The 25,696-nt window shown below is 49.5% G+C and overlaps 1 protein-coding gene across 8 annotated transcripts in view; it reads left to right on the top strand.

The window, feature by feature from the left end:
• Nucleotides 1-25,696, top strand: part of RGS3 (regulator of G protein signaling 3) — a 134,390-nt gene that overhangs the window by 61,817 nt on the left and 46,877 nt on the right. For 6 of the 8 annotated variants that reach the window (XM_064378744.1, XM_064378709.1, XM_064378704.1 and 3 more), the window contains 2 exons: nt 3,328-3,371; nt 10,782-10,904. In XM_064378744.1, coding sequence (XP_064234814.1) covers nt 3,328-3,371; nt 10,782-10,904 — 167 coding nt within the window. Of the gene's footprint in view, nt 1-3,327; nt 3,372-10,781; nt 10,905-15,270; nt 23,707-25,696 lie in introns of those variants that run through there. The other 2 variants (XM_012461898.3, XM_021672162.2) reach the window with 1 other exon arrangement.

Raw genomic sequence — 25,696 nt, 5'->3', positions numbered from 1 at the left:
CAGTTCGGGAGCTGGGGGTGCACCTCTCCTGCAGGGCTCCTGGCTGGTAGTAACTTAAATCCTGTCTGCCCCTGTCCTGCCAGCTTCCCCCAGGATTCAGCAGGGCCACATGGCAGTGTAATGGGAACAGGCGGAGAGCTGGTGCTAACAATTGGTGCATCTCCGGTCAGCCGGGGCCCATTGTGGTCTCTTCCTGCCCCTGCCGCCCGCTGGCGTTGCTACTCTTTGTGTTGCTGCCTCCCAGGCGGCCAGCGTCACGCCCACAGTGTGTCTTTCTGGCCTGCTTTGGTGTCTCAGAAGTGGCCTGGAAATGTCCCGCTGATTCTTGGGCTCTCCATTCCCCTTGGAGCCAGGTGTGCAGTTGCAGAAAGTCAGTTGCATTGGTCCAGCTGCTGGAATGTTTGGAGTTAACTCTTGGTTAGTCCCCATTTTCTGAGCATGTCCTTGGAGCCCACATCAGTGATAGCAGTGCTGGGGTGGTAGCAGTGGAAGGGACACATTGTATCCTCTGGGGCTCATAGCCGGGTGGAATGCAGATAAGTAACTGGTGGAGGGGTAGAAGTGTGACATGGTGATCAGGGCACGGGCTCTGGAGGCAGGTGGTCCTCGGTTCAAAGCTCGGCTTTGCCACTTACTTCCTGTATGCCCTATTCATGTTGTTCTCCCTCCCTGGGCCTCAGTCTCTATGTCTGGAGAATGGGGATAACACTCCTCCTGCTTGCCTCAGAGAGTGAAGGGGGTTTGCTTAATGATTGAGTTTTGGATCTCAGACCAGATGAAGGAGGGATCTGGGAAAGTGATGGAGGGGTCAGACATGGCCAGGAAGCTATCTCTGAGCTCCACCCAGCCCATGATCAGGGATCCCCCTGGATGGTCCATGCATACCTTGTGGGAAGCGAGGCCCACTCTGGAACCCAGTGGCTCCTTGTTGAATTTCAAAATGACTAAGGTAGTTGGAATGTTTAAAGGAAAACCCCGATGTGTCCTGCCCTTCTCCTCCCTCCTAGCCCCAGTTCTAATGTTCTAGAAGGGGCAGAAGTTTCTCTTCTGGATCAGCCCCTTGCAGCCTGCTTTTCCTCAGCTGCAGCTCCTCTCCGGCATCCTTGGCTTCCTCAGTTTGTTGTTCTTTTATGAGGCTCTGAACCATGCTGAGCACTGCCCCCATTCCATCCTCCTCTCAAAGTGCTGCCAGCACAAGGCGGTGACGTGGAGCAGATTTCAGGGAAAGTTTGCAGTAATGCAGGGAGGTTGGGGCAGGAGGCAGGGGTGTCACAGCACAGAAAAGTTGTCAAGGCAATCCGTCCACCATTCCCTGCCGTAGGGAGTATGGCTTAGGGTGTGTTCCCCCAACCTCAGCCTCCTGTTTCCCTGAGGCTCTCGTCTCCTGGGCTTTCCTCTCCCTTCTAGAACCTTCTGTTTTCTCACTGCCAGCTTCTATCCCCCAAGTTTGTGTTATTCTTTTATATAGATCTTTTTGACTCTCATTTGGCACTAGGGTCTGCTTCTGGAAAGCCAAAGAAATGTCCCAGTGTGTTCTCTTAAACAAAAGAAACCACCTCCTCTTGTCTCCACCCTCAGCAACACAAGGAACCAGCAGAAGCATTGAAATTACAGTTTTCTTAAACATGATGGACTTCTTAGGCAGGACTCCTTCCCTCCCCAGCCCATCACTAGGTGGGAAGAAGTAGAAAGATTTATTCTCCCTAAATGGGAAGTGAACCCTCATTTACTTATGAGAGATTTTTTATCTGGCTCTGGCTGGCAGCCCCTGGCCTTAGGGACAACTTTGTCTCAGAACTGCCCAGATACCTTGCTTCAAGGGGGCCTGGACTTCACCCATACCAGGGCCCTCATTCACTGCTTTTCTTAGGAATTGGCTTGACCCACAATCTCCATTTTTATCTTGCTGTCTTCTGTTTGCAACTAATTTTGGTTTCTTTGACAAGTTCTTTACTTTGAGTGTGTGTTAAGGGTTCTACCCTGAGCCCAGCACTGGCCTGGTGCCTTGAGATAGCAGAGGTGCTGGGTAAGGCCTATGTGGTGGACATTGTAGAGGTGGGGTGTGTGGTGGTGGGAGTGTGGGCTCTGGAGCCAGGCTACCTGGGTCTAAATCTTGATTCTCTTCCTTACTCCTGGGCAAGTTACTCAATTCATCTGCGCCTCAGTTTCTCATGAGTCTTAGAAGAAAAGAGCCCTGCCTTCCAGGGGTTGTTGTGAGGGTGGAGTGTTTCCATGGGAAGCACTGGGAGCAGTGGTTGGCACAGAGCACTGTGGCACTCTAAGATCCCACGGCCCTCTAAGCATTTATTACTTTACGTGCTGTGTGGTTGCTTCCGTCAACAATGACAGCTTGCCTAGCGAGGCCCATTGCATGGTCACAGGGAGTAACCATCCCGGGCCTGTGCCCAGACAAGTGCCCTAAGTGGGGGTGCCACCAGGTCCTGAGGAGTGGCTGCAGCGGTCAGGACGGTTGTCCTGGAGGAAGGGGCAGGGCGGCGTCTCTGCACTTGCTCTCCCTGGAGCACAACTTGTGTTTCTCCTCTTGGAATGTCTTTTCTTCCCACCTTGAGTTCAAACTCAACAGGGCCCTCCTTCAGGAAGCTTTTCCTGGAAGTTGGTGTCATCTCTTGGTCCTCCTGCTTCTGAAGCTCTCTGAGCAATCACCTGCCCTCAGAGTTGACACTGGACCTTAGCTCCTCTGCTGGAGGAGGGAGCTGCTGACAGCCAAATCCCTCCCAGCTGCCTCCCAGGTGGAGAGGATTTAGTGAATGGTTGCAATGGAGATCCTGGGCCAGGGGTTAGGGGGCTCTAGGAAAACACACAGAGAGGTGAAGTCTGGGCCTGGAAGCCATCTCTGGGCCCCACCCAGTTTATGACTGGGGAGCCACCTGCATAGCCCACCATTCCTTGGTGGGAAACAAGGTTCCCTACTGAATTTCAAAATGGCAAGGGCAGTTGGAGCATTTAAAGGAAAATCCAAATGTGTGCTGCCTCCAGGTCTCTCACTGTAGAAATCATGGAAGGGAGGAGTCCTCTGGGATGGATGAGGGCTCCCTCCCTGTACCTGATGCCCAGAGGGTGTTCCTGGCTACCTCTCCTGGGGATGAGGTTTCAGCATTCCTTGGGCCAGGTTGAGCTGCAGGCAAATGCCTTACAGCTGTACATTACCCTGTAGTTCCTTAGCCAGTTTTCCTCCAGAGACTTCTTGCCTCCCATGCCTGCCTCTCTCTTTTCCCAGGAGGTGCCACACACAGCCTTCTGGGCTGGGTGCTGCCTTTGCTGACTGTGGTAGTTCTAATGCAAATCTTACTTTTTGTTCCCTCAAAGGTTCGTCAGAAGACCTGAAATTCTGCGTGCTCTATCTAGCAGAGGTGAGTCCTTTCCTCTGGATTTGAGGAGAGAGATCTTTGACTTGGTGCTTGAAGGGAGATGCTGGGATGGGATCTAGACCAGGGTTCTGATGCCAGTCTCCACACTCAGTCATGCTGAAGTCCTGGGCAAAGCCAGAGTGGCAGCTTTTTTTGCTAGGTAGAATGGGACTGGCAGTGCCTGTCCCTGCCTCTCTCACTTCCGTGTGAAAGATCAGTGGACAGGCAAGTGCTTAGAACAGACCCTTGCGATCTTCTGTGCAGGACCTCCTGAACTCCTGTGGAAATCTCAGTGTGGGTGTGGCTGGGCAGCTGCGCATCACCTGTTTACTGGTTAATAGCCCTTCCTCTAGAGATCGCCCCTATTCCTGTGCCTGTCTCTTGCTTCCATGTTTTCAAGGAAGTACCACCCAGGACCCCTCGTATAGGGTCTTGTCAGTGTTTTGAAAGGCCTGAAAGTATTTGTACCTTTACCTGGGCCAGATAATATTGGCTAAAGCAAACATCAAGTGTCTGGGCTTCAGGCTGAAGTGATACCCACTCAGTGTGGTTGAGATTCCTGGTTATCTCAGTCTGATCAGAAGCTTAGATGGGAAGTGCTGTGCCTTTTGCTGAGCAACATCTGGCAAGTAACTTGATACTTAATATGGTTTGGTAGATAAAATATCATTAAGCCTGGGGGTTAACCCAAGAGATCCTTGAAGATGAAAAAGTTGAGAGCCACTGAGCTATACAAATACTTTTCAATTTTCAGTGAATTTTCTATTCCCACCCTTGTGACTCTGTTAATGTGAACAGGGAGGTGTCTGATCCAAGCAAGGATTCATTAGACACATCCTGCCCTCTGCCTTCATTTAAGTTTGTCTCATGCAACAGTCCAGGGAACCTGTTTTGTGGGAGGTGGGACATAGTCTGTATTGTCTAGCCAAGAGGAACACAACCCTTTGAGAAGGAATTTGTACACAGTTTGTGATTGAAAATCATTCCTTTAGTTTCTGGCTAAGAAGTACAAGGCCTAGAGATAGTCTTTGAACAGCCCCCAAAAGGAGAAGACAATTGATGAGAAGTTAGCTTTAGAGGAGGGCAGAGAGTTCTGAAGAGGCAGTGAACATGGCCGGGGCTTAGCTGGGGAACTGGGCTGCCTGAAATGCAGGCCTGAGGGCCAAGAGGGCATTGGATGTCCTCCCCTGTGTCAGCCACATTCCCCCTGGGGCACAGGAAGTGGCGGATGGAATTGCTTCAGTGCTGGAGGGTGTTTAGTTCCACAGAGGCAAGCAAGCAGAGAGGAGAAGCCGTGACCAGGCTGGGCTCCTCCTCTGGCCTCAGCACACTGGGTTCTGATTCTCTGGGGCAGTCCCTGAAGGGAGGCTCCAGGTTCTTTAACGCCAGTAGAGCTTCCTGCCATGTTGGGTTAGTTACTCCCAGAGAATAGTACTTCTGCTCCATTGGTTTCCCGGGATCTGTGACCTCCCAGCTTCTAGAGATTGTGAAGGGATATTGATTTGGGGCTTTTTGTTTCAGTAAAGTGCCAGGTGATCTGATCCCCAGGGGCTGTGGGATTGAGCTCACAGGCAGCTATAAGCCTCTCTCTTCTCTTAATGGGTTACCATTTATGAGAAGTACGTCTGTACTTCAGGGAAGACAAGATGCCTTCTTGCTCTGTAGTCTGGGCCACTCTTAACATGGGTGGTTTTGGGTCCTTTCAAGAGCCTGAAACTCAGCGTCTTAGTTGGAACTTCTGACACGTGGTTTCTGTTCATTGCCTGACATGCAGGTGGTACCCAGAGAAGAAACCAGGGGGAAGAGAGTCAGGGTTTGGAGACATTTTTTGGAGAAAGGCTCAATTGTCTGAGTGGTGGCAACTCTGATTGTTCCCCAGCTGCAAGGTCTTGGGTGGTGGTGTCCTAAAGTAGTCCTGGGCTCTGGGTCTCTATTGCCCTAGACAGGTGTGTTTCTCAGTTTCTGCAAATCTACTGGACAGATGCAGCCCACATTGGCTTAGGAGTACAGGGGGCTCTGAAGTCAACTGGGTCAGTGGGCACCTTGGCTGGGGATGAGTCTCTAACCTAGAATCTGATGTTGGCTCCATTAATTTAAGAGTCTTGGAGTTAGGAAGACCTAGATTTGAATCTTGACTCTGCCATTTTCTGAGTGATCTGGGGCAAGTTACAAACACATCTCTGAAATAGGGCTGATGAGGCCTACCCTGCAGGGTTATGGTAATGATTAAATGAGATTCAATAAGACTTGCATCCAAAGCACTTAGCACAGAGCCTGGCACACAGTGAGTGCTCAATAAATGGTAGCTATTGTTATCGTCAGTTAAAGAACAAGGGGAAGGACTTTTCATATTCATTTACTCTCCATTAGAGAAATCACAATGATTTATTGGTCTTTCAAAAAGAAAGCTAAGAGGAATAGCTCATATTCTTTGTAATGTGCATATACAGTTACACAAATATGGCAAGATCACAGGCTCTGGAGGAGGTGGAAGACAAATGGTGAATCTCTCCTTTCCCGAGACTTCCTGGGGCCAATGACATAACCTCCCTGAGCCTTAGTTTTCTTATCTGAAAAATGGTAACAGCTGCCTTTCTTCCTACCTATGTCATAGGGTCATTAGGAGAGCTGAATTAAATGACAGAATTTTTGTCAAAGCAAATAAACCAACTTAATTTATGGCTGAAGAAGTTTTGTTTTTTACAAAGATACAGTTAATCCAGGCACAAGGAGGTAAGGGAAGAGGGGAATTTTAAAGAGGCCGAGAGGGGCTGGGTGTCTGGTTGGACTTCAGGATGCCCATGTTTAAATGCAGAGGTCTGTGCCCAGTGCCTCTGGGTCAGGGCTGGTGCATCTGAAAGGTCTGTGCTTGGCTGACCACCCCATAGTCAGGAGACACCGCCTGAGTGTGTTATGTGAGGAAGCCTTCAGGGCGGCTTATGGCCTTGACCCCAGAGCCTGGTATTGAGGGCATAGTGGGCATCAGTGTTGAGACTGACCAGTTGGATCACAATGTGGATTAAAAGAGATGGTTTATCTGTGGGGGCAGCCAGGAAGGTAATGAGTGTCCCCAGTTTAGACAGATTTAGGCAGATGGGAATTCAGCCTCCCTAAAGAGAGCTGGCTTAGTGCTCTCTCTTGGCCTGCCCAGTTTCCAGAGCTCAGGTCTCCCAAAAACATTTGCCCATCTAAACCAGCCAGCTCTGCCCCCTGCTTTGGAATCCTTCTGGGTGTTACACCTTCAAGCTCTGAGAGTCAGAGACCCAGCCCCACACTCTGCTATTGAGACAGGCAATATTGTTACCATCTCAGGTGAAGAAATATGGCTTTCCAAAGGAGATTCCCATGGGGCAGGGCCGCGGAGGGTGGTTTTTGTGGTGTCAGTAAAATGGGCATAATCATGGCTGTTACCTTGCAATGTTGTTGAAAGAAATGCCAGGGTATCGCTGGTAAGGGGCTTAGCACTGTGCAGGGCATGGACTTTGAGGGGCTACCTCAGTATTGGGGGTAGGTGGCTCTTTCACTGTGAGAGGTCCTCCCAGCATGGGGGGAGCTTTTTCACACCTTTATGGGGAGGGGGACACCATCCTGGAGCTTAGAGCAGTGGACAGTTATACAAAAAGCTGCCAGTGAACTCTGCAGCTGCTCTGAGACCCAGCTACCTACAGAGTTTCTCCTGGAGGCTTTGCAGGGGGAGCATTCCTGCCAGCCACAGGTGTGGCAGCCTTACCAGGTGATGAGACCTCCCCGGGTGTTGGAGATGAGATCTCAGCATGTGGTTCTCCAAGGCTTTGAGCTGGAGCTCTGCTACCCCTTGGCGATGAGACTCAGGGAGGTCCTTAGCTGCTCTGAACCTTGGCCATTCCTTTCCATAAAATGGAGACAACAATTTATCCCCTCCCTGCCTCTTCACTGCATTGCCAAGATCAACATGAGATCATGGGTGGGAAAGTTCTTTTCTTTTCTTTTTCTGTTTTTGAGACAGAGTCTTACTCTGTCGCCCAGGCTGGAGTTCAATGGTGGGATCTCGGCTCACTGCAACCTCCACCTCCTGGGTTCAAGAGATTCTCCTGCCCCAGCCTCCCGAATAGCTGGGATTACAAGTGCATGCCACCATGCCTGGCTAATTTTTGTATTTTTAGTAGAGATGGGGTTTCACCATATTGGCCAGGCTGGTCTCGAACTCCTAACTTCAGTTGATCCACCCACCTTGGACTCCCAGAGTGCTGGGATTACAGGGGTGAGCCACAGCGCCCGGCTAGAAAGTTCTTTTTAAAATTGATAATTAAACAAAAGGAACTATTAGTAAGGCAGAATTCCTGCTTCAGAGCAGAAAGAGAAGAGGACATGGAGGCTCAGGGAGATGAAGGAATCTGCTGAAGCCCACCTGGCTGGGTAGAAGCAGGGCTGGGAGGCTTAAGCCAGGGCAGCTTCCTGGAAGGATGGCCTTTCCAAGCTGGAAGGGACCACAGTTCCCACCTCATCCCCCACCTTGGAATGGGAACACTGGGGACAGGGAGCAGAGGGCCTTCTGGTCAGCATCTGCCCCACCTAGCTTCTCCCTGGAAAGTCTTGAGGTTTTTGGCTGGCCATATCCTTACCCTGCCATGGGCTAGAGGGTTCTGGGAAGCGGAGGGAACCTGTTGTGAAGTGGAAACTCCAGGATTGCTCAGCATACCACCCAATTCCCTGAGACCAGCACGCGGGGCTTTCTTCCCCCTCTCCCCAGATGCTTTTAGGAAGATCAACTTCTGAGCACTTTTGGGCCCGAGAGGAATGGCTGGCACCATGGGGACACTCAGCATGGGATGTGTCCCCCGCTCTGAAGGGTGGCATTCCTGAGGGTTGGATTGGATGCAGGGTAGAAGTCCCTGGATGCTATCAGCTGATGCGATAGTCCTCCCCAGTTCAGGGCCTGCATTCGCTGTTTCTGGAACAGCTTCTCCCAAACTGTTTTTGCTGGCCTCTTCCTACTGTCCAGACCTTAACTTGTGTGTTGCCCTTTCTAAGAGGCCTTTTCTGAACACCTCAGATACGGCCTTTCCCTTTATGAGCTTGGTGACATTTTCACGAGTTGTAATTACAGTCATCCCTTGGTATCTACCAGGGATTTGTTCAAGGAGCCCACATATACCAAAGTCCAAAGATGCTCAAGTCCTTGATATAAAATGGTGTAGTATTTACATATAACCTGCATACATCCTCCATGTTATCATCTTTAGATTACTTATAATACCTAATACAATGTAAGTGCTATATAATTAGTTGTCAAACTGTATTGTTTAGGGAATAATGGCAAGAAAAGAAATCTGTACATATTTAGTACAGATGAATTTTCTTTTTTGAAACAGGGTCTGCTCTGTCACCGAGGCTGGAGTGCAGTGGCACAGTCATAGCTCACTGTGGCCTCGAGCTCCTGGGCTTGAGCAATCCTCCCACCTTAGCCTCCCAAGTAGCTGGGACTACAAGCCCACACCACCACACCCAACTAATTTTTTTTAACTTTTTGTAGAGACTGGGTCTCACAGTATTGCCCAGGCTGGTATGAAACTCCTGGGCTCAAGTGATCCTCCTGCCTTGGCCTCCCAAAATGCTGGATTACAGATGTGAGCCACTGTGACCAGCCCAACATATTTTTTCAAGTATTTTCCATCCTCTGTTGGTTGAATCCATGGATGTAGAACCCATAGACTGGGAGGGCTGTATATTATTTATTTATTTAATTGTTTGTTTGTTGTCTTTACCCCTAATCTGAGAGCATGAGCTTAGTCTGTCAATAAATAGTTATTTTATTTTATTATTTTTCGAGGCTGAATCCTGCTCTGTTACCCAGGCTAGAGTGCAGTGGTGCAATCTCGGCTCACTGCAACCTCCGTCTCCTGGGTTCAAGCAACTCTCCTTCCTGAGCTTCCCAAGTAGCTGGGATTACAGGCTGGTGCTGCCACACCTGTCTAGTTTTTGTATTTTGAGTAGAGATGGGGTTTCACCATATTGGCCAGGCTGTTCTTGAGCTCCTGACCTCATGATCTGCCCGCCTCAGCCTCCCAAAGTGCTGGGATTATAGGCATGATCCACCGTGTCCAGTCAATAAATCGTTATTAAACAAATGAATTACTGAATAGCAACACTAGTGACTGTTTGTTGAGGCCTGATTGCTGTCCTCCTTGCTTGCCCTCCTAGTCGCTCTGAGAGCCAGGTGATGCCATTACATCCCCATTCACAGGCAGCTTGTGACTTTCCTGAGGTTGGCAGCTGGGATGGCAAAGCTGGGCTTCAAACCAGGCCTGTCCAACTGCAAAATGAGAAAGGGCTGGATAGAAACATTGTCTTTTTTTTTTTTTTCTGTTCCAAAGGATCAGCTGATGCTCTTAGCTCCCTGGCTGAGTTCATCTAATCGCAGCCCTTTGGGGTTATAATCAAATTCCAGTGGAGGCAGACAGAGCTTGTAATCCCCTGATGAGAGTACCCGGTTGTGGATGCAACCCTGGGCATGTGCCACAGTCCCCGCCCTGCCCCTAGCACATTCTGACTGCTTTAGGGGCAACTATCTGGGTCCCGAAGCTCCCTGGTGCTTGTGCCAAAGCTGACCTGGATTTGACCTCATCCCAGAAATCCCTCCTGGCAACCAGAGCTTACCAAAGCCATTGCTTGCTAAGCACTATATGAGACCCAGATGAAAAAGCCTTTTTAGAAGGAGTTTCTAGTTTAGTTGGGGAGAGAAGACTTTGGTACTTAACAAGATTAAATAGCAAAGCAGGACCTAAATGTCAGCAGTGCCTGGGATGTTGCTGCCCTCGATTGAGCTGAACAGTCACTGATTAGACCCAGATCATGGGCCGGACAGTGGGGCTGCAGAGGGCCACATGACTCTGCCTGTCAAAGGCTTTCCAAAGGGCCCTGAATTGCCGTTTCGGTTCTGTTGGGATGCCCATCCAACCACCCGCTCAGCCTTGGCCTTGGGATCAGAGAATGCTGTGAGGGAGATGGGTTCTGTGAGCCGGGGGAGGTGGGAGGGCTCCTGGCTCCACAGAGCATCAGGCGAGGCCCGGCCCTCTGGGTTCTCCATGTGCTCCTCCAGCTGCTGCTTTGTGCTGCCTGCCCCTGGGGGTGACCTCATTGGCTCTGTCCTCCAGCTCTCCACAGGCCTCTGCTGTGTTGGGAGCCACTGCCTCCCTCCCCTCCCCCAACCTGTGGGCCCACAGCTCGCCAGCAGCTGGCCCCTGAACCCACTTCCCTGCGCCTCTGGCTGCCTCGATGTCACTGGGGATTAGTGTGCATTTGCGGCTTTTGGCAGACACTCCCCTCCCGGCTGCAGCCTCACCCTCTGGAGCCCAGGGATGGGCTTGGGCCTGGGAGCCCCCTGAACCAGGGAGCAGCCCTGACCATCCCTTTCTCTATTTTCCCTGACGTCAGAAGGCAGAGTGCTTATTCACTTTGGAAGCGCACTCGCATGAGCAGAAGAAGAGAGTGTGCTGGTGCCTGTCGGAGAACATCGCCAAGCAGCAACAACTGGCAGCGTCGCCCCCGGACAGCAAGGTAAGGGCCTTGACCGTGGCTGTGGGCTGGCTGCCTCATTTCCGCTCAGCCAGCCTGGACTCTGGAGCCTCTGCATTGAGCTGGGGGCCAGCCTGAGCTTCCAACTTGGATCTGGGCAACGAGCTCTTGGCAAGTGGGGGCCTGTGCTCGAATGTCTCTCTCCCTTGGTGTGTCACTGGGTCTGCTGAGTGGGTCTGACGGTGCTCATGTAGAGCGACACAGCCAAACTGAGTGTGGCCCATCCATTCTGCACTCTGTTCCTCGGTTTGCCTATGACAAGGTTTAATTTGGGCTGGCCTCCCTGATGCTGCCTGGCATGCGTTCACCTCTGCCATTGGGTAGGCTGTGGCCAGGGGCAGCACACTGGTGTTTAACATTGGCTCCAGGTGGATGCAATGGAGGGGATGTTTGCAGCAGAAGCTGTTGTATGCTATATAGTTCCATGCGGGCCAGAGCCAAGTCGAGCCGAGTGTGGACTGCTGGGGGCTGGGGACTGGCTGGCAGGAGCCTCAGGGAAGATTATAGACTCCCAAGGGAGGCTGAACTGGGTTGGGCACTGCTCAGCCCATCCAGCGCCTGGGAAGAGGGGATGGGATAGGAGCTGGACCACACAGCCTTCCCCTTGACACTCCGATGTGAGCTACAACGCACAGTTATATTCCTTCATTTGTGAGTCACTCGGGTCCCTTCTCTTGCTACAAGGGCTGGTCATTTGGGAATTGGATCTGGTTGGCTGCAAAAGTTGCTGAGGTGGTTGCTCTGCTGGATCTAGGGGAAGAGGAGAGATGAAAGAGGTCTGCAGCCTATAAACTCACTGGCCTTTGTGTTTCTCCCTGGTGCATTCAGGCCCCCATGCCATGGGCAGCAGGCCTATGCAGGGGGCAGTGGAGGGCAGGTCTGCTGAGGCAGGATGTGGGAAGAGGTGGTTGGCAGCCTCTTCTGAGGGCCAGTAGTAGACAGAAGCTCCCCAGCTATTCCCAAAAGGAGTGAGGATCTGAGAATTACATCATCTTAGCTGTGAACGTTCTCTTGTTTTACACTAGCTAGTGGCAAGAATAACGGGGATGAGGGAAGACAGTGGGAAGAGCATGGACTTCTGAGCTACATTCTACCACTAACTGATAGTGGGACCTCGGGCAAGTCACTTGGCTGCTCTGTGCTTTGATGTCCCCATCAGTGACCTGGGACAATAGTCCTTTCCCTAAAGGGTTGTCATGAGAATTAGATGAGAGGGTGCACATACGGGCTATAGCATGATGCCTGGTATGCAGTAGGCGCTCGCTCAGCCACAGCAATGGGGACTGCATTGCCCCTGCCCAGCCCCAGGTGGTATGTTGCAACACTGGCTGGCTGCCACTGTCAGGTTCTTCTACTGAGCACACCTGTCACAATACCTATAGGCTGCCCTGCCCCACTGATCCTGGGTTAGTCACAGTCAGAATACAGATCACTTCCTCTTCATTGGGGTGGTCCCCTGGGATGTCGAACGGCTGAACCCATGCTCCCTAGTTTTTTTTTCCTTTGGGCTTGTGTCTTCTCTTCTAGGGGAAAGAGCTCTTTGTGTGTCACCGTCAGAGAGTTTGCTGACTCTGGAGTGTGTTAGCAGCAACCCTCTCTATACCTTGGAGAATCTCTCTGTGTTCAGGTTCGGCAGGACAGAGGGTGACTGGAGGCAGGCTGTTTCTGAGCCAGGCTCTGGTTCCTGCAGGCTTTGGGCTTGGCTGGCTGACCCTGGAAGGGCCTGAGGGTTTGAGGCCTGGCTTCAGGGCCACACTAGGATGTATGGGAATCCAGGGCAGAGTAGTTTGGGCACTCTTCAAACCCAAACTCTTCAAATATGTGTTCCGTGGAGAAGCTGTGTGCTGGACAGGAGAAGGATGAAGGAGGGGGCCCGAGTGCTGGGACAGCCCCGGAATTACCTCCTGGGCCTAAGAACTGGGGCTAGAGCCACACCAGCATGCCCCACTCGGGCCACCCTCCTGAGAAGGCCGTGATGTAACCGTCTATTGTCAGGCAGGCCCTAGAGGTCTCCCTGCTCAACCTTCCCCATCCCTTACCGCCACCATGCACATGCAAAAAGTCCTAGCAACTTACTCCTTCTAGACACTAACAGAATGCTTCTTGAGAGGAATTCCAGTAAATACGATTCTCTCCAGCCCTGAGAGTTCCAGGAATGCTTTAGCAACCTGACAGGGCCCAGCTGGCTATCTAGCTGCTCCACAGCATTGTCCACTTGTGCTAAGTTCTGTCAGGTCCTGGCAGCCTCGGGTGACCAGGAACCTCTCCCAAGGGCTGGCCACTAAGATCGCCGTCTCCAGGGCAGAAGAGGAAGGGCAAAACAGAGCTCGGAAGCTGGCTGCTTGCTCTTCAGGTATAAGCGTCCTGCTGGACCAATTTGCTCCGAGAGAAGGTGTAGCTCTGTCGCTCAGGCTGAAGTGCAATGGCACGGTCTCCACTCACTGCAACCTCTGCCTCCTGGGTTCAAGTGATTCTCGTGCCTCAGCCTCCTGAGTAGCTGGGACCACAGGCACATGCCATCATGCCCAGCTAATTTTTGTATTTTTAGTAGAGACGGGGCTTCACCGTGTTAGCCAGGCTGGTCTCGAACTCCTGACCTCAAGAGTAGCGCACCTTTGAGTGCCTTTTCTGTGTTCTTTCTGTGGATGCTGTACCTTCTGCTGAACAAAGGAAAACACTGCCTGGACCCCCCCACCTCACCTCTCTGGGAAAATGCCTCTCTGGGAAAAAGGGGTTTGGAAGGCAACTCCCCAAACCCCCATGCTCCTTTCAACAGTGTTGGCTGACACCCAGATATGGGGGATTCTTTAAATATCTTAAGGAATGTAAAGTTCTTCCCGAATTCACAAAACGTAGTAAGTACAATTTGCTTGAAGATGAAATAATATGCTTGTTGGGAAGGTGGAGGGAGTCAGAGGAAGATGGACTTAAAGAACAATTGGGAGATCACACCCTTGCTATGGCCTCTGTGGTCCCATCTCGGCACTGGGCCCATGGCTCTTTCTGTTTCTTCAGGCTTTGTGAGTTTCATGAAAGCTGAGGGCCTGGGGCCATCTAGTCTCCATTTCTTGTAGAAATAAATGAACTACTTTCTCCTATGTCTCAACTTTCTACTCCTGCTCATCACCCCTCTCCTTCCTCTTCAGAGCCGTGCCCCTCTGTTCATTATCTGTAGCTGGAGGGCACCTACCTTTCTTCTTCTGCCTGGGAATCCTTGTGCTAAACTCTCTGCATGGGGACTGCTGTGAGGCTTCTAATCTAGAATAACTCAGAGCTGGTCCCACCTGTGGCTGTTCAGGTTCTAAGCTAGAAGGGAAAGGCAGTTATATATTCTTTTGATTATTCAAACAAATATACATAATCAGTGCCTTCTCAGTGCCAGACACTGGTTTAGATCCTTTGGGGTTGCAGAGATGAATGAGACCTGGTCCCTGTCCTTATGGAATTTTCATTCTAATAGGAGAGGGGTGAGGAGGGCACTAGGGTGGTGCTCTAAGCATGAAGGCCATGCTTGTGGGTCCTAAAAAGGATCCAGTGGGGTCCTGGCTATCCAAGCATCATCCATGCCATGAGCCTCCTGCTCGGTACCCTTCATGTGCCTGATGCTGGGCTGGGCTCCGGGAAGCCTTCTGAGAAGCATGGAAACCGAGCCCTTAGGATGAGAAGGGCAGACACAGTGCAGTGGGGCTTGGCCCCGTTCTCAGGGCAGATCCTTTGCTCCATGGAGGGGGACGCGCAGAGCAATCCATCAGCCCCTTTCCTCGGGAGATCACAGTCTGCTGGCAGAGACAGACATGAGAGGTAGTTCAAAATAACACAGGAAGCGATGTGACCTCAGGTGAGCCACTTAGCCTCTCTGAGACTCAGTTTTTGCATCAGTAAAGTGGATGGATTAAGAGGCGTCTTATGAGGATTAAACTCAGGATGTGCTTGGCAAAGTGGTGTTCAAGACGAACTCTGAACTAGCTGCTATCATTCTTACTGCCATGGTTTTAAAGTGCTGTCCATATGGGAAGATTCATCGGGGGCCTTGTTCATTGAAGCTGCTGCTGGTGCTCGGAGCACATGTGACAACTGCTCCATGTCACTTCCTGGTAGACACCTGCCATATTCCAGGGGCCCAGGCAGGGAAACTGAAACTTCCTTGTCTGCTCTGGCTCTAAGACTTCTCCCAGATGTGATGCTGAGGTGCGTGCCACCTTGTCATCTCCACTGGGGCCACTAGAGACAGCCCTGGAGATGCCGGGGTGTGTGAGTGCCTTAGAAAGGAGCAGAGGCAGGTCCTGCAGTCAGTCAGCCCCAGCCTGAGTAGACAGCGAGCTAATTCCAGTTCTGTCTGGTTCCACAGAAACTCCACCCTTTCGGCTCTCTCCAGCAGGAGATGGGGCTGGTCAACTCAACCAATGCCACCCAGGATAGAAGCTTTACCTCATCAGGACAGACTCTGATTGGCTGAGCAAACCCAAGGGCAGGACTCTGCTTCTGGCAACTTAACCCTTTCTTGGGCATCCCCTACCATACAGTAACCTCACCTCAACTGGACCTGAAACGGAGGACCAAGATGGTGGGCCTAGGGTCATCTGAAGGGAGTGGTCCCAAGGGTGCGTGTGGATGTCAACAGAAGGACCACAGTGGTGTGAGAGGCCTTGTGGGCATGCACAGACTGGCAGCAGAAAACCCCAAGAGGAGAGGACTCAGAGACTTCTTCCTTCCAAGGAGGAAGAGAAGGAGGAGGTGGAGGAGGAGGACACTCTGCAACTGGGCTTCCAGTGGTGGCTCCCGCACCTGCCTTGGGGGCAGCAGGAGAGGTTGGGAGAGGTCACCCTGATGGAGAACAATGCCATGATCTGCTGCTGCCAGAGGACATCTCCGCCCATTCACTCATTTTTCACCTGTACACATTGGCTCATTCATTCGATGGATATTTCGGGCACATCTACTTTATACCAGGCTCTGTGCTAGGAGCTGGGGATACTGTGGAGAAAAAGACAGACACGGTCTCGCTCTCATCAGGATTTCAGTGTGGCTGGGAGTGAGCATTAAATAAATCACCAACATACACACATGCACACACGTGATGGCAAGCTGTGATCATCTATGAAGAAAAAAACACAGATTTCTTAAAGAGGGAATTGTACTTAGATTGCTGTGTGTGGGGGTGGGGCTGGGGAAGGGGACCTAACTTTTAAACGGAGACCCGTGGGCTGGAGAGGCAGGAGCCAGTCTGGGACTTGGGGAAGAGTGTTCCCGGTAGATGGAATAGGACACAGAGAGTCCTTGAGACAGGAAGGAACTCAGCAAGCTGGAGGACTGGCGAGCAGGCCAGTGTGGCTGGAGTTTAGTGAGGGGCCAGACACAGTGGGTAAGGGCCAGACTGCAGGGTTTGATGGTTGATGTCTTATTGATTTCATTCTAGATACAGTGGGGAGCCATTGAAGGCTTTTGAGGAAGGGAGTCATAGGTACATTTCTACAAGATCAGATTGCACATAGGAGGGGCGCAAGTGGGTGTGAGATCAGTTAGGAGCCCCTTCAGTCCTCCAGGTGAGGACTGTCCTGGTGGCTTGTCCTGGATGGTGGCTGGGGAGGTGGATTCGTGAATGCCAGGCTCTGGAGAAGAGATGACTCCCTGCTCATCCCCCTGCCTGCCCACCTCCTCAATGTCCTGCTCTCTCAGAGGATGTGGATGAGGATTAGGACCTTTCTCACAGAGCTCCCTTCTGGCCAGGCCTGTGTGGAGTGGGGAAGCAGTGCTGAGTTCTAGGAGTGTTCCTGGAAGCTGGGAGCAGTGAGTGCTCAGCCTGGCCAAGGCGGGAGAGTTCACGGCTACCCAGACCTTAGCAGGGGCTGCTGTGCAGTCTTTCCATCCCATGTTGAGCATTCTGATGGGAAGCTGGCACACAGTGCTCTGGAAACTGACTTGGCTTGCTTTCTGTGAGGCTCCCAAGGGCCAGGGACTGGGCTGGGGGTGGCCTAGCAGCTCTAGTGGAGACTGTCCTGCCGCATGGCTGAGGGAAGACCGACCAAGGGAATAGCGGTTCGAGCCCAGCCCACTCACTGCCTGCTGCACCTCCAGCTGGAGCCCAGGGTTGGGCAGCTCTCATAGTCTTTTCTCACTGCCTGACCCAGAGGGAAGGAAGCCCAAGGCCACAGGTCTGAGGGACACGGCTCATAGGCAAAAGGGTATCAGGAGGATTAGAGTCACTTGCATAGGAAAAGAGGGTCAGAGAGGCTGAGGGCTGGCTCAGGCCAGAGAGGCTCCCTGACATTGGAAATTCTTTGTGCTGTGTAAGACCTCAGCATCTTTAGAGAAAGGTTCTTGTGCCCTGTGAGCTTGCTCAGCTGCTGTGGCCACTTGAATCCAAAAAATAGTGGCCTAGAAGAGAATATACCCCTTACCTCCCACTTATCCTTCTCTCAACCTAGGAAAGATCAGACATATTGACTCAACAGTCTAACAGGGGATGGGCTGGATCTGCCTGTGACCAAACCAATGCCCCCACCCAGCAGGGGAGTAGATGCTGCCTGGACTGGGACCAGTGATACACAGCATCTCTGTCTGCCAGGGCTCAGCCCTTGGGGGGAATTGTGAGAGGCTGAGCAGCTGGGTCTGCACAGACAGCAAGCTGCACTTTGATTTCATTTGATTCCCTTACAAAATGACATTAAGGGGAATGTGAGGCACAGGAGACTCGCATGTCTGGGAAGGCAGCAAGCTCATCTCTCCTGGACCTGGTGACCTACCTCTGTCTACCAGACAGGTGCAGAGGACGGGAGCTCTGGCCACAAAGAAATGGACAATCTGAATGCAGCATGCAGCCCTGGAGACAGGACTTTTCACCCAGCCTGTCCTGACAAGCTGCTGAGTCAAGCAGATGCTCACATCAGGGTCCCAGGCCCAGCTGTTAGGGAAGCGGACATCAGATCCTGGTGGGCCTTGGGCATTGACTGTGGTGAGCCACAGCACCATTGCTACTCTGCCTCTCAAATCGATGGAACAATTAATTTGGCTCCACAGCCTTGAAAAGATGAAATATGACCTGATGGCCACTGCTGTCCAGCATCCCAGTCCATCCTAGCTGTTCAGGATGATGAACAAGCTATCGAAATTGCACTTGAGAGATATAAACACGGGAAGCATTGCCGAGCCCCTCCCTGCCACATAAATCATGCTAAGAAGCACACAATGGCCTCTTTCCTGATGGGCCAATTGTCTTGGTTTGGTGTCTCAGGCCCAGGAGCTGGGAGGATGGGAGCACAACCATGTATTGTTGGAAAGACCATCTGTGCAACTTGAATACAAAGTGATCCTTTTAGTTCCCCACACACCCTCTGATCCTCTCATCCCATTTTCACTTTTTTTTTAATGTCTCAGGCTTTGGGTCTTTTAAAACTCTTGGTCTATCCTGTAAGCCGTCAGGCCTGGATCTCTGTTGGCCTGAGTCTTTGGCCATTTGGGAGTTGGGACATTGCAGACCTTTTGGAAATAATGACATTTATTTATATATGTCTTGTATTTTATTCTTTATTTTTTCTCCAAAAATTCTACTACCAAAGCCCTCATTTGTCACACATGGCACCAAGGCACCAAGAGGGTTTTGCAAAGTGGAGATGCAGGCAATTTTGCAATATGGAAGGGCTTTCCACAGTGAACGCCCCACAGTGAGAGCCTGAGCTTTGGAGATGGCAACTGGGGTCCCCAGGCACGATCCCCTCTTAGCCTCCCAGCAACCTTGTTTTATGGATGAAAGAGACCAAGCCTCTGAGAAGTTAAATATTTTATCTTAGGTCATGCGATGGTAAGGGCCAAGCTTGCTCTCAAGCCAAGGCCTTTGAACCTAATCTACCACTCATTTCAGATAAAAAAAAGTTTGCCTTTTAAGAATAGAAGTAAGAGAAATCAGTCATCTCCAGGAAGAGGCAAGAGAGTGATATCCAGCATGTCAGAAGCTGTGGCCCATCAAGCTGTAGAGGGGATGCTTTTAGGATAAATAAAATGAGATACCTTATTTTCCACCCAGTGGAGAATAACCTTCTAGAATTCATTTTCCTGAGGGTGGCATAGGCTGAAAAGATCAATAGCTTCCCACAAGATTTGAAAAAAGTCTAAAATGAGAGATCAGATCAAGCTTCTTAAGACAGGCTCTCAGGGGGCTCTGGAATGGTTAGGTTACACCCCTTCCCCTTTTGAATTTGGCATCAAGAGGATCAGCAGACACAGTCATGAAGTGCTTGGCAGTGATGGAATGTTGGCCAAAGACAGAGAGGGATAGCTTCAGGCTCGGGCCTGCTTGTGCCCAGCGTTAAGTACTGGAAGGAGGCCTTTGACCTGAGACCAGTTGAGGGCATGGAGAGAGCCTGCCCATGCTGAACCTGCCAGGTTTTGTGCCCAGATTTTGCTAATCGACTGATTTAGAATCTCAGCCCTGAGTAAGTGGGAATCAAATGGATCTGACTTTAGCCATCTCCCCCACCCAGAGATGTAAACTCTTCTCCCTAAAAGGTTAGCTGTTTCCAGGCAGCCTCCAGCTGTCCTCCCCGCTTCCTTGCTGCTGCCCTGCCGGTGGACGGGCTGCCTTCTTCGCTGTCTTGCTCTTGGTCTCAGCTGTCTTGCTATTCTTTTTTTAGCTCCTGATGAAGACAGTGCAACCTTACCCTCTACCCTGTCTTCACCTTCTCTTCCCTGAAGACTTTCTTTGAATAGGGCCATCCATCCTCCAAACTGTTCCCAGATCCTCAGTTTTAAAGGTAGAATGATAACAGAAGGTAATCTCGTGGGCACTTACAAGATAAGCCAGGCACAGAGCCAAGCTTTTCATCTACCCTGTCTCATCTAATCCTCATGCAGACTTATGAGGTATGTTATTCGTGTTATACATTTACTCTCATTATGCCCAATTTAGAGATGAAGACGCTGAGTGCCAGAGAAGTTAAGAAACGTGCCCGAGGTCACACAGCTAGTGGGTGGCAAGGATTGAAACCCAGCTCCAGGGCACCTGCTTTTGATTATTTTGCTGTATAGCTTTCCTGTAACTGCAGACCATCCAAGCTGGGAGGGCCAGGGAGGCTGAGCTGTCACACTCCGACTTAAAGACCATTGTGGGGAGGCCACTGTCTTCAGAATAAAGCTTGCCTTTCTGGGCTCTCCTCGGTAGCACTACATTCCTGCTTTGCTCCTGGAGCCTGGCCACACCACACTATTTCCCCCTCTCTAAACTCACCGTGCACATTCACAGTTAGGCTGTTTCATCTGACTGACGTTGCCTACCCTCCTTGGCTGTCGCTGCCGGATGCAATCCTCAACCTTCAAGGCTTAGTAGCTCCTCTGAGAACACCTTTCTCAGGCATGCATCAGAAGTTCTGACTTCCACCTTCATGGTTCCCAGAGTATTTTTTTCACCCTTAGCACAATTCATCCTTAGCACCTGGATGACTGTGAGCTTCTTGGGTGCAAGTGGATGTTATATTTTATTTTATTTGTCTTTGATTCTATTGTTGTCTGGTCCATAGTAGGTCCTCAGTAGAGGTTGTAGGATTGAATTAGGCTGTCCAGTTAAAGCCTTCTATATTCTAGAATCTAGATAAGGAAACAGGTGCAAAAAGAGAAGTGACCTGGCCAGGGTTAGTGTCAGAGCCAGGACCAGAACTCAGGTCTCCTGATTCTTTGGATTCAGAGCTTTTTCTGTTGTACTTCAGCTTTGTGGAGACCAGAGCATAGATCTGCACTTGGTCAATGAAGGTTCATTTCAGGGTCATGGATGCCACCATGTTCCCACGCTGACACTGGGGAATCCCCAGAGAGAAAGGAAGCCCTGTTGGAGCTGCTGCTGTGGATTGCGGGGCTTACCTCTCACTGAGCCCCTTGCTCGCAGAGAAAACCAGAGAGGGATTCTGAAAATCTTGCCTCGAGTCCTGATTTTGCTGGTACTCACTGTGCGACCTTGAGCAAAACGCCTCACATCTCTGATCCTCCGTTATTTTACCAAGAAAAGTGAGGGAGTTGAATTCAGATGGTCTCCAGGAGTCATCTGGTTCCAGAATATCAGGATATAACAATAAAGATGAGGATAAAGTAGCTACTCCCCTCAGAAAAGGTAGAAACCCTGGTCTAGGGTGAAAATTGGCTAGGTTCTTCATCACAGTCACGGTCTCGAGATGCATGGTGTTCCATTGAAACAGTTCCATGGGGATTTCAGGGGGGAGAATGAGCAGACTGCAAAGCTGTGGTCCTCTAATAGCAGGCAAAAGGAAGAAAGGGAACAGACATTTTAGTTTTCACACTGAAACAGAGTGTATGTGTATGGCTCTACGCAAATGTTGTTCCTGGTGAATATTCATCATGTACTCATCACACATAGGTATATTTAGACAGGAAGGGATCCTCATTGCAGACACCCAAATTATGAGCACATTGCTGCCTCCTCTCCCCAAGAAGTGCCTCTTCCAGCCTCCGCCGTGGGAGGCCAGCACAAGACAGGCTCTCCAACCCAATATCTTCCCGTCCCTCCTTCCTTCGTGCTCAGGTGGCTGAACGCACGCTGGACTCTTTTGAATTTGAACTTCATGTATATATAGGTTGGTACAAAAGTAATTGTGGTTTTGGCCATGAATAGTAATGACAAAAGCTGCAATTACTTTTGCGCCAACCTAATATGTATGCAAGTACGTTCTTTAACCTTTCCAACAACCAGTCCAAGGCACCAGGCTAATTTCCGAGAGGAATTTGTGGTCACTGGTGTATGGTCCTTTAGTGTTTGGTGTGGTCAGAAGTCTCCTTCAGACTCTTCCCCACAAGTGGCCATTGACTTTTTAATCACCTTTAATACCTATCCCCTTTTGCTCAGTTAATGCTACCCAAGATAAATTTTCAAAAAAAATTGTCCTAAGTGTTAGTGGGTTTCTGTTTTGGTTTCAGTCTATTATTGCAATATAGTTTTCTACCGTTTCTACTTGTTAGAAGACTATATCAAGGGTTAAGTAGGCTGGCCTAGGAGCCGACCACCGTGACATATTTTGAGTGGGAAAATGCATTCAGAGACTTGTAATCAATACTCAGGTGGACTTTGGGAACATAGTATTTATTTTATGAGTGACTAGAATATTGGTAGAACCATAGAAACTTTGAATGTGAAGCTGGAAAGCCTCTTCCCTCCCCCACTGAGATCAATTAATTAACAAGCTAGGTTGTGAAAGAGGCAAAAACTTGGCCAAGGGCAAGTAATTGGTGACTTTTGATGATTCTGCTGGGCTGGGGGCGGGGGAGGGTACACAGATGGTCTTAGAATTGTCTCACTCTGCAACTCACACTGTGTTGGCCTTAGGAAATTAAGTCACCGTGTTGGGCTGTAACGGAAATAGTGAGAAAGCAGCTCAGCAAATGGCGTGGGGAGAGGTTGTCTGGTCCTCCGGCTTGTCTGTAAATTCCTGGTGTGTGCTTGCTGGAGCAGAATGAATGGGGCTGCTGTGTTTTACCTGCAGTGAGGAGCATGGCGGGGCTGGTGGAGATGGCTCCCTGCGGTCTGTTCTAAAAATAGCAGTGGGAATGGAGCTGAGGGGAAGAGGAGTGGGCTCCTTCTGGAGCTGGGTGGGGAGACCTCACCCCCTTCCTCTTCCTGCCAGGCCCGATGTGAGGAAGTCCCATGGAGTCACAGGATTCCAGCTGGGAGGCTCCTGGAGCCATCAGCCCTCGCACCCGCTCCAGGCGAGGAGGCCCTGGAGGCCCAGAGGGCAGAAAGCACTGGCTGGTGGTGAGCAAACCCAGGAAGAAGGGCCCAGATGGCAGCCCATTTTTCCCTGGCTGTTTGATCACAGTGGCTGCAGGCTTTGTGAGGTTTGCTGTCACTGCCTTTGGGCACACAGAGCCTGGGAACTCCTGGGACCGGATGTGGTTAGGCTTCCTGAGAGTCGCCCGGCAGGCGAGGAGTCCCTGGATGGTCCACCCTGAGCCCTGACCTCAGCCAGCTGGCTGTCCAGGGCCTCGCCTCCTCTTGGTGGTGTCCCCTCCCTTGTTGACTCGTCCTCCTTTCTTTGGACTGTCTGCAGGGAGGGAGGACAAGGGCCAGCCTAGATCTGGCCTGCGGGACAGAGGGCTTAGTGGCTCAGGACCTTTCCCTTCCCTTCCCCAGGAACAAACAGAGGCAGCCTGGATAGTAGGAGCCTCCTGCAGATTTAGAGACAGACAGGCCCGGGTTTAAATCCTAGCTCTTCCTCTCACTAGTCATGGGATTACTGGTGGGTCACAGAGCATCTGTAGAATGAGACAAGAATGCCGATTTCACTGGGGTGTTGTGAAGATCAAAGGGGATCTGTTGTAATGCCTGGCATGCAGTAGGTACTTGGTAATGGTAGCTGTTACTGCAAAATCAAGCAGTGAACATGTATCTGACTTTCTATAACCATCTTCCTTGGGGCTTCCACTCATGGGGCATGGGAAGGTGTTTTTTTGTTTGTTTGTTTGTTTTTGTTTTTTTTAAATGCAGTTGACTTTTTTGTTGTGTCATTGCAAAAGTAATCCATGTGATTGATGTTGATTATGAGGAAAATATTTAATACAGATGAACCAGGAGAAGGAAATGAAGTTCATCCTTAATCCCAGCACCCAGAGATAAACCACTGTTAACATTTTGGGATGTGTCCTGTCAAGCATTTGTTTTTACACACATATATCTTATTTGCAAATTGGGGTTACTGGTGCAATTTTCTAACCTGCTTTTTCTACCCCATTTAACAGCGTAGTGTATCCATGTTTCCATTTCAATAAATATTATTCTACAACACTGTTTTTAGTGCCTGTGGAGTATTTCATTGTGTAGATGAAACATGCTTTATTTCAGTAATCTTCACTTGTTTAACATTCAGGTTGCTTGCAAATTTTCTTTGTTACAAAAACTTCAGAAAAAGTCCTTGTACAAGAGGCTGAGGTGGGAGGATGGCTTGAGCCTGAGTTCGAGGTTACAGTGAGCTGTGATTGCGCCACTGCACTCCAGCAGTGAGACCCTGTCTCTGAATGAAAAAAAAGCATCCTCTTAAGTGTATCTTGGCATCCCCAGCATCCAGTTCAACACCTAGTACACATTTGACTCTAAACAAATATTTGTTCAGCCAGGTGTGGTAGCTCATGCCTGTAATCCCAGCACTTTGGACAGCCAGGGTGGGTAGATCACTGAGGTTAGGAGTTTAAGACCAGCCTGGCTAACATAGTGAAACGCTGTCTCTACCAAACAATACAAAAATTAGCTAGGCATGGTGGCACATGCCTGTAGTCCCAGCTACTGGGGAGGCTGAGGTGGAGAATTGCTTCAACCTGGGACGTGGAGGTTGCAGTGAGCCGAGATTTTGCCAATGCACTCCAGCCTGGGCAAGAGTGAGACTTCATCTGAAAAAAGAAATAAACAAATATTTGTTGAATGAATGAACGTTTTGTTAGAATGAATGCCTGTTAGTAGAGTTTCTGGGCCAAAGGTTATATATTTATAAAATGGATTATTTATCCTATTGCCAAATTACCCTGCAGAATGGTTGTACTGATTTGTAATTCCATCTTAGATTGACCAGCTCATCCTGCTTTGCCTGAGATTTTCCCTTTTTAGCACTGACAATCTTGCTTTCAAGGAAACTCCTCTGTCAATCAAGCAAACTGAGATAGTCTGGATAAGAAAATGTTTATTCCCTCACATCATTACCAACACTGTATATTGTTACATTGTTACATTTTTTAATAGGTTCATTTCTTTCATTATTAGAGATGTTGAACATTTATTTATATGCCTTCTAGTCACTTGTGTTGCCTCTTTTGGGAATAGCCTGTTCAAGTGTCTTGCTCATTTTTCTATTGGCCTTTTTATAGTTTAATTATTAATTCAGAAAAAACTCTTTCTATAGTAAGGATACTTATTACATAAATGTATGTTAGCCTTTTATTTTTATTATTTCTTTAAACTATTGATGTTTCTGACTTATTAGTTGTATCTATAATTTGTTTTAGAGTAGTTTTATTGAGATTTAATTCAAATACCATATAATTCACCCATTTAAAGTATACAATTCAATAATTTTTAGTGTATTCATAGACTACAATCATTCACCACAATCAATTTTAGGACATTTTCATTATCTCAAAAAGAAATTATACTACTTAGGTATCATCCATTAATTCCCCCATCTCCTCTAACCCTAAGCAACCACTAGTCCATACTTTTCATCTCTGTAGATTTGCCTATATTGGACATTTCATATAAAGGGAATTATATAATATTTGGACTTTTGTGATTGGCTTCTTTCATTTAGCGTAATATTTTCTGGATCATGCATGTTGTAGCATATATCAGTACCTAATTTGTTTTTATGGCTGAATAATATTGTATTGTATGGAATATCACATTTTGTTTAACCATTCATCAGTTGATGGACATTTGGGTTGTTTACACCTTTTGGTTATTAGGTATAATGCTGCTACACAGATCTGTGTGCAAGTTTTTTGTATGGACATATATTTTTATTTCTCTTAGGTGTATAACTAGGAGTGGAATTGCTGGGTCAAATGGTAACTTATGTTTAACTTTTTGAGAAACTACTGGACTGTATTTCAAAATGGCTATACTTCAGGGCACGGTGGCTCACGTCTGTAATCCCAGCACTTTGGAAGGCCAACGTGGGCCTATTGCTTGAGTCCAGAGTTTAAGACCAGCCTGGGCAACATGGTGAAACTCCGTCTCTACTGAAAAAAAAAAAAAATTAGCTGGGTGTAGTGAAGGGCACCTGTCCTCCCAATTACTC

The sequence above is a fragment of the Aotus nancymaae genome, unplaced genomic scaffold (genome assembly GCF_030222135.1).
Source record: "Aotus nancymaae isolate 86718 unplaced genomic scaffold, 86718_ANA_hifiasm-v0.15.2.pri h1tg000003l, whole genome shotgun sequence".
NCBI lineage: Eukaryota > Metazoa > Chordata > Mammalia > Primates > Aotidae > Aotus > Aotus nancymaae.
This window is presented reverse-complemented; position numbering and strand designations above follow the sequence as displayed.